We start from the raw sequence: 9,359 nt of genomic DNA on the forward strand, positions 1-9,359 counted from the left end.
GTCGAGTAGAGGAAGGGCCCGACCTGCGGTCTTTCCTCAATTGCAATTGTGAGGTCGAACCCATGTTACGGAAAGTAACCCCTCTATAACTCCGCTATCTCAGATTGAGGGGTTGCAGCGACAATTGGATCAACTCAAGGCTCAGCAAAACGAACCGACGCTGAGGTGTCTCCCTTTTCTCTAGCAATACTAGCTGCTCCTCTCCCATAGAGATTCAGGATGCCCGACATGCAGGCATTCGACTGAAATTCTGATCCGCAGGACCACCTCTGCAAGTTCAATGACCTTATGGAACTCTACCAAGTCTCTGACTTGGCCAAATGCCGCTGCTTAGCAATGACACTAACCACCCATGCCAAGCGTTGGTTCAGGTCGCTCCCCACAGGATCAATAAGCTCATGGCAACAAATGAGCTCATTATTCTTGAGGCACTTCCAAGCAAACAGGAAGTTCTCAATGCCATTGAGCTATTTGAGCAATACACAGTAGGAGAGGAATGAGTCCCTCCAATCTTATATAGATAGATTTCACGAGGAACTCCACAAAGTGGCTCACATTTTTGAAGAGTCCATTAGGACTCTCATTATCGTATGGGTCGCCCACAGACTGACTTATGGAAAGAGCTACAATCTGAGGACGATCTTTCCCTCACTCGCTTATACGACCTCATTGAGAAGTATCTCCAAATAGAAAATTATGTGGCTACTCTCAATCGCCACAACCCCGGTTCTTCAACCAGTGTTCTTGATCGGGGGGAGAACAGTAGAAGGGCTGATTGCAGTTGGGCTAATGATGATTAGCAGAAAAGAAATAAGCAGCGATTTGAGCCCAAAAAGTCTTATGCCCCAATTCCTCATAGCAATCGCGACAAAAATCAATGCTTTCCTTTGAATGCCTCAGTATCAGCCATTCTAGATAAGTCGGAGGAGGTCAGCCTGCTCGAAGAACCGGAGCCCATGAAGAATCCCCCCTCAGCTAGGAACAACAAAAAGTATTGTCGCTCTCATCAGGACAATGGGCATCACACTGATGAGTGTCGGGCTCTCAAGCAAGCAATTGAAGACCTCATCAAATAGGGGCACTTCAAGGCATATGTTGACTATCCGACTCCCATTCAGGAAAAGGATCAAGAGGAACAAGGGAAGAAACGTCGTGGTCGCAAGGGGAGCTACTATGTAAGGATCATTTTCTAGGGACCACATCTCGCGGGGAACTCTCGAGGTGCCCAAGAAAGGTATGCTCGAGAAGCTCACCATGACCCCTTGAGTGTAATTAAGCCCAGCACTACGACTCGCTAAGATCCGCAAGGAAGAAGAAATTATCTTCTCTGAAAAAGACGCAGTATGATTGCATCACCCCCACGACAATGCACTCGTCATCGCGCTTGAAATAGGCTGGTGTGAAGTCCACAGAATGTTGGTGGACAATGGAAGCGCCGTGAATATCCTATTGCAGCAAGCCTTCAAAAGAATGCAATTGGACGAGGCAGACCTGAAGCCTACCTCTTTCCCCTTCTACGATTTTACTAGGGATCATCTAATTCCTAAGGGAACGATTGCACTTCCTATCACGTTGGGTGAAACCAATGAAATGACCAAGATGAGGGAGTTCTTGGTGGTAGACTATCCATCCGCCTTCAATGGCATCCTAGGACGACCTCTGCTATGGAATTTCAAGGCTGTCACCTCTATCTACCATCTGAAGATGAAGTTCTCCACCTCATCGGGGATCGAGGAAGTACAAGGATCCCAACGCGAATCTCGCGATTACTACATAAGGGCAGTCCAAATGGCGTGCAAGGGAAAGGGAAAGCCAATGGGCGTCCCCGAGCAAGTCATGGCGATTAGTAGAATCGAGCCACAACCTAGACCAACAAAGGAGAACATGGATCCTTGCATCCAGGAGTGCCCTCATAGCGGGCTAGTTGAGGACCTATCTGAGGTATCAGTCGATGAAAACGAGCCAACCAGAGTATTAACAATCAGGAGTAATCTCAACCCCTAACTCGCTGAAAGCCTAACGAGCTTTCTCATAAAGAATGTCAATGTTTTTGCATAGGCTCACGTTGATATAGTCGGGATCAGCCTGAACATAATATTTCATGCACTAAACATTGACACTACGATCAAGCTGGTTCACCAAAAGAGAAGAGCAATGGACCCTGAATGCTATGCTGCCTTGAAAATTGAGGTGGATAAGCTCATCTTGAATGGGTCTATTCGAGATGCACTTTACCCGAGCTGGGTTGCCAATCTAGTCTTGGTAAAGAAGCCCAACGGTAAATGGCGAACCTACGTCGACTTCACCGACCCCAACAAAGCCTATCCGAAAGATAACTTTCCCTTGCCAAGGATCGACCAGCTCGTTGATGCCACCTCTAGGCATGAGCTGCTGAGCTTTATGGACACCTACTCAAGGTACAATCAGATCCCGATGTATGCACCAAACGAAGAGCATACCTCGTTCGTTACATATCGAGGACTGTATTGTTACAAGGTTATGCCCTTCGGCTTAAAGAATGCTAGGGCAACTTACCAGTAGTTGGTCAACCGTTTGTTTTCTGAACAAATCGACAAAATGATGGAAGTCTATGTTGATGACATGCTAGTTAAGTCGCATATCGGTTTAGATCAAATAGTGCATCTCGCTAAAATGTTTGACGTGCTCCGGAAGTACAAGATGAAGCTCAACCCTCTCAAGTGCTGATTTGGGGTATTTTAAGCAAAGTTCCTGGGTATATGGTTAACCAGCAGAGAATAGAAATCAGCCACGAAAAGATCCAAGCTCTCCTCGATATGAAAAGCTCTACCAGCAAAAAACAGGTTCAGAGTCTGAATGGCAAGATAGCGGCTCTAAGTTATTTCACATCAAGAGCAACAGATCGTTGCTTGCCATTTTTTAATGTACTTAGGGCTAACAAGAAATTCGAATGGACTCTAGAGTGCAAACAGACCTTTTAGAGTATAAAAGAACACCTCGGAAGACCACCTCTCCTGTCCAAGCCTCTTCCCAAGGAAATTCTACTCCTATAGTTGTCCGTCTCCCAGCATGCAATCAGTGCAACTCTCATTCGGGAAGAAGGCAGAGTTCAATGGCTAGTATATTACGCGAGCAAGTGACTGCTGGACGCCGAGATGTGGTATCCAGAAATGGAGCGATTAGTTTATGCCCTGCTGATCACCTTTAGAAGTTGCGACCCTACTTCCATGCCCACACAATTCATGTTTTGACCAACCACCCGCTCAAGCAAGTTCTTTAAAAGCCGAAGGCTTCGAGTAAGTTACTTAAATGGGCAATGGAACTGAGTCAATTCGATCTACATTACAGATCGAAAGCAACCATCAAAGGACAGGTTGTTGCTGATGTCATTTCAAAATTCTCGTACCAGCTCGATTGAAGATCTGAGCAATCTACCAGCGAAGTCGTCTAGGAGACCATTGAAAACCTGTCGACTTAGAGCCTCTATGTCGATGGTTCCTCGAATAAGAAAAGGGCTAGAGCAGGTCTTCTCCTCCTTAGTCCCGAAGGGCACGCATTCATGGAATTTTGGGTTCCAGGCTACTAACAATGAGGCTGAATATGAAGCGTTGCTCACTAGTCTACGACTAGCAAGAGAAATGGGATTCGACACGATCAGCATTCACAGCAACTCCTAACTAGTTGTAAATCAGATCTTGGGAGAATACCAAGCTAAGGAAGAAAACATGATCAACTACCTGAAGAAAGCAAAGGCCGCACTCGAGCCTTTCAAACACTTGACGATCACACAAATCTCGAGAGATAGTAACTCTGTTGTGGATGCCTTGCAAAGATAGCCTCATCACTAGACTCAGGTGTGTCGGATAATATTCTAGTTCGATACATAGAGATTCCTAGCATCAGATCACTTGAACAAATAGTAGCCACAACAGAATCAATCTCCTAGATGATCCCAATCATTCAGTATCTCCGAGATGGGACCCTACCCAGCGACAAGACTGAGGCAAAAATCCTATGCACCAGAGCTGCTTGTTACACACTCATCGAGAATCAGTTGTACGAACAAGGGTTTAGCGCCCCTCTCTTCCGATGTGTAACCGACGAGGAAGTAGATTATATTATGAGGGAGATACATGAAAAGATCTGTGGTAATCACAGTGCCACTCAATCCCTCACCAATAAGATTGTCCGCTAATGATACTATTGGCCCTTACTTCAAGAAGACACTTTCAACTTTGTAAAAAAGTGTGACAAGTGCTAGCGGTTCGAGAACATCCCGCGAGCTCCTTCCCACCAGCTGACGATAATGACCAGCCCTTGGTCATTCTCTATGTGGAGAATGACCTTAGTGGGCCTATGCCCGCCGGGAAAGGGGGCGCCAAGTATGTCATGGTCGCGGTAGATTATTTCACAAAATGGGCCGAAGCCGAGCCCTTGGTCGCAATCACCACTAAGAAGCTCAAGGACTTCATCTTTAAGAAGATAGTGTGCCACTACGAGATTCCACATACCCTCATTTCTAATAACGGAAAGCAGTTCGACAACGAGGAATTCAAGCAATTTTGTGATGAGCTAGGGATCTAGAAAAAGTTTGCCTCCGTCGCAAGACCGCAAGCCAATGGTCAAGTTTAAGTTATCAACAAAACCATCAAGCACACTTTGAAGGCAAAGCTTGGCGCTGCCAAAGGTAATTGGGTCGATGACCTCCCTGAAGTTCTGTGGGCATACTGTAATGCCTAACATGGAGGTACATGATTTAAATTATGTTTTATAGCCTTTAGTTAATTTTTATTAAAGTTATTTTAAGAGAATATGAAGAAAATGCCTTAAACTTGCATTAAGGGTAAAATGGTCTTTTCACTCAAAATTAGTTGAAAAAGTGGGTAGTGAAAAGAGGTAGAATTTCATAAGGAATACAATAAAAACGAGGGCATTATGGTAATTGACTAAGGGACAAGGATGGAATTTCTACAAAAATGCAAGGGCAAAATGGGGAAGTGAGTTTATAAAATAAGATGATAAGGGTTTGTGACCCTTATTTCCTTCATTCCACCGCCACACCACTCCCCCATTTTCTCTCAAATTTTCATTCAATCCTCTAAGGATTTTGAGTGGTTTTTCATAGGGTTTTGATTTTAGGCTTCAAAAGGTAAGAATTCATGCTCTTTATCTATGATTTATTTGTGTAAAAGTTGAGTTCTTATGAAGTTTATGCTTAAGGTTAGAAGAAGTTTTGAATCCAACAAGAGTAGAGAGCTTAGTAGAGAAGACTCAAGCATAAAGTAAGTAAATTCCACTCAAAATCCAACTCAAGTTAAAGTTTAAGAATTCAAGTGAGTAGAGATTTCTTTTAAGTATGCATATGTTATGATTATTGAGAAATTGAGATGAGATTGATGATGAATTATGCTTGTTGTTGGATATATTTGAATATGAGAAGTGTATGTGATGGTTTGATGATGGGTTGAAATTGGAAGAATTGGAGGAATTTTTGGGAGTGTGTTTGCCGTATAGGTATGGTGATGCTACAAGAGAGATTTTCTCTCATTTTTCGATGGTTGAGAAACAAATTGAATGATAATTAAATTAGGGTTTGTTTATGCACAAGTATTGTTTGATGAAATGCCTAAGAGAAGTATGAGTTGAGTAGAAACCTTAATTTTATGCAACATTGCATATATATGTGCATTTCATAAGTGCATTTAAGTAAGAATTTCAAGCATGAGCCATCCATATGCATATAATTATGTATGTATAGAAATTTAAGAAAGAATAGAGAATAAAGACATAAAGAATAAAGAATAAAGCAAGAAAGAATAAAACACTCTAAGAATAAAGAGAAAGGAAGAATAAGCATTAAAGAATTAAGAAGTGGTAAAGAAGAGAAAAGAATAGGTTGTTGTGATGGGCAACCATGAGTGCTAAGAAGAAATTCCCACATACACGCCACCTTAATTGAGTGGCATAAGAAGAAGAAGAATTGTACGACCTGTAAGAGTGTATGTGGATGAGGGTTGTACCAAGAAGAATTTCCTACATGCACGCCACCTTAATTGAGTGGCCTAAGTAGAAAGAAGAATTTGTACGGTCCACAAGAGTGCATGTAGATGAGGACTGTACTCACTCACACGGCCAAGGTTCCAAATCCATACATCAACCGAGACCGATCGGCAAAAAATAAGAAAAGAAAGAATAAGAGAGAAAAAGAAAGAATAAGAGAGAATAAGAATAAGAAAGAATGAGAATAAGAAAAGAAAGAATGAGAAGGCTTAAACAAGCCAAGAAAAGAAAAGAAAAGAGAAACAAGAGAAGAAAAAAAAAAAAACAAGAAAGAAAAGAATAGAAAGAAAAGAAATAGAACAAGAAAATGGAAATAAGAAAGAAAAAGCATTTTATACATTATTGCATATGCATTTTATTCATGCATATTGCCATGAATTTCATCATGGTTAGGAATAATAGAAAGAATAAGAAAGAAGGAGTAGAGAGAAATAGAAAAAAAGAAAAGAATAGTGAGAGTAAGAAACAGAGGAAGAAACAGTGAAAGAAAAGAGAAGGAATTAAGTAAGGAAAGAATCAAAGAAGAATAAAAGTTACGGGATTTACTTACTGAGCATTTTTATGCTCACCCCGTTGTTTTTCCATGTTTTTGCAGGAAATAGGTGAGCAGCGGTCGGAAGGACATCGACAAGCGGAGAGAATTGGCATTACTGCCCACCGTTGCTAAGTTTTTGTACTTGTTATTTTGATATATGTAAAGAATTATTTTTTGTATGTAAAGAAAAAAATTTGGCCCCAACTATTTTCATATGCTAATTATGTATGTTTTCATAGTATATGTTATAAAATATACTATTAGAAAGAAGTCATTACACATGTAAAACGACTCCGAGAACCTCCACTTTGGAAATGCCCTTCTTGCTAGCATGTGGCTACGAGGCGATGATCCCGGTGAAAGTAGGGACCGGTTCACTTCAAAAAGACTTGTTCAACAAAACAGACAATGAAGCGCTTCTACGCACAAGCCTAGACCTAGTCGAAGAACATCGCGACAATGGTCGGTTGAGAATAGCATCTTACCAGCAACGTGCGAAAAGGTTCTTCGACTCCAAGGTCAGAAGAAGAGACTTCCAAGTCAGTGACCTGGTTCTAAAAGAAGTCATTCTCAGCACAAGGGAACCAAGCACGGGGGTATTAGGACCCAACTAGGAAGGTTCATACCACATTGCCAAAGTGCTACGACCAAGAATGTATCACCTCAAGAGGCTTAACGGTTCTGAGGTACCACAAGCTTGGAATGCTGAGCATCTTCTCCCCTATCATCAGTAATTCTAGGCTCGCTCTTAGTTTTCCATCTCTTTTACTTGTAAAGTTTTCCTTGTAACCTTTATGGATAAGATCGTTCGTCTCCACCTTGAATGAATGTCTTACATGATCTTGTTCGTTGTGATTCTACAAGTTTCTTGATAAGATGTGATATTAGTTTTGTAAAGTATTCGAGATTGTAAATGTCTAAAAATACTCTTTTCATATATGTGATTTGAACAAGTACAGTAAGCAGCCAAAAAGAAAGAGTCAAAAGAAAAAGCAAAAAAAGTGATCACTAGCCTCCACCCCTAGGCTCTGTAAGAGCGACCTCTTCGTCCCTTGGTTGGTCGTTGACTGTCAGGTCAATCGCTAGATCCTCAGGAAGGTATTTCTCTCGCTGATCATCCTCCAGAGGAGGCTTTTGTTCCTCCTTCTCTCCAGCCTCATTATCAGCTTGGGCCATGGAAGCAAGGATGTCTTGATATTCAAGCGGGAGGTCGGAGAGATCCATTCCCAGGTTCCTTGGTTGCAAGCTGTAAATGGCCTGAATTGCCCAGTTAGCGGCCTTCCTTTAGAGTTCAAGGCTCTACTGCTTCATCTGATCAGTCAATGAAGCGACCCGTCCTCGGGAAAGCTCGAGATCCATTTCTAGTGCTCTCTTCTGCTTCTCAGAATTCTCCCACAACCGAGCTCTCTCTTCCTCCGCCTTCCCGAGACGCTCCGAGTTTGGCTTCGGCCCCTTCTCTTTCTTGCCATTCTCTTTGGTGAGTCTATGGAGCTCTTCGTTCTCCTCGCCTCTCCTTTCGTGCTTAGCCTTCTGGAAATCCACAGTGCAAAGGGCAGAGTTTTTCTCCACCAGGTATTGATTCACCTAGATGTTGAACAACTTTGCCTCTGCATCTCGAGCTTCGAGGTCCTTCTTCAGTTTGGCATTCTCCTCTTTAAGGTTGTGGATCCCTCTAGCATAGTCTAGATTGATCTTCTATTGGGCCATATGCAAGGCGAGCAGGATCTGCATAAGAAAGGAAGCAAGAGTTAACCCCCATTTTTTCAAAAATTATTAAGGCTAGAAAATCAACTAATATTGAAGTCCTCGATGAGGACGAGCTGCCCTACCTAGCTTTGTAGCTGAAGAGCAGTGGTGATCAAGTCCGTGGGTCGGGAAGCCACAAACTCCTCAAAGGCCAAAGCTAGTTGGCACTCCAGCGAGTATACACTATCGGATGCAAGTGCTCCGAGAGTTGCCTCATGGAATCTAACATTGGTGTGTCTGCCCCAGAAGGAACTGGCAGCTCATCGACCAGCTGTTTGCCCGCTCTCCTACGGGTAACCACAGTCTCCCTCCTCTACATTAAATGCGCCCCCATCCGCATTTAATGCCCTAAAGGAGAATGTCATTTCAGCATAGCTTGCATTAAATGCGCATGATAGGCACTTATTGTATAATGGACATGTCTATCAGGATAAAGGTTATTCTATTGGTTAGGTGAACCGCTAAGCGCAACGGATAACATCTGAAAAGGTCGTTCGAATAAACACTCTTTGTCACACATCGACTTTAAAACGATACGACTCTTTGCCCTTGGTAAAAGATGCGCTGAGTCTTTTCAGGTCGCGAGTTATGGTCGAGACTCAGGGCATGTTGGTATGGTACTGATTAGGGTTTGACTCAGGTCGCTGAACCTGTCAGAAAAAAGCCACATCGGGTCGCTAATGTAGTTCTCAGGGATCCATACAACTCGATTGACTCAATCAAGCGTCATCCAGGACAAGCTGAGTCATGGCATAATCATGAAGTTCTCAAGGTTCAATCCTTAAACCTTAAAACTGAGGGGCTTATGTTATGCCTAAAAAACCAAGGCTGACGTGAGCTTAAATCATCAAAGACCAATCAGAATTCAGGAAGGTTTTCTACCATCTGGATACAGCCACATCCTGCAAGGACGAAAGGGGTAAGGCCATCATTAGTGAGGCAAGTGAACTTCAGGCTTATGAGTGGCTAGGAATTGTTTACCTGTTGAAGCCCCATGCGATTTAAGGATATCTCTCGTGCATACAACCAATAGGAAGCA

General features: G+C 42.8%; 1 protein-coding gene across 1 annotated transcript; it reads left to right on the forward strand.

Moving 5' to 3' along the window:
• The first annotated feature begins 1,413 nt into the window (after positions 1 to 1,413).
• On the forward strand, positions 1,414 to 2,541 carry LOC116144813. Its single transcript, XM_031430240.1, has 2 exons — positions 1,414 to 1,941; positions 2,059 to 2,541. Exons 1-2 carry the CDS (start codon positions 1,414 to 1,416, stop codon positions 2,539 to 2,541), a joined length of 1,011 nt encoding a protein of 336 aa, XP_031286100.1.
• The last annotated feature ends 6,818 nt before the right edge of the window (positions 2,542 to 9,359 follow it).

Source organism: Pistacia vera, unplaced genomic scaffold (genome assembly GCF_008641045.1).
Source record: "Pistacia vera cultivar Batoury unplaced genomic scaffold, PisVer_v2 Contig457, whole genome shotgun sequence".
Classification (NCBI taxonomy): Eukaryota; Viridiplantae; Streptophyta; class Magnoliopsida; order Sapindales; family Anacardiaceae; genus Pistacia; species Pistacia vera.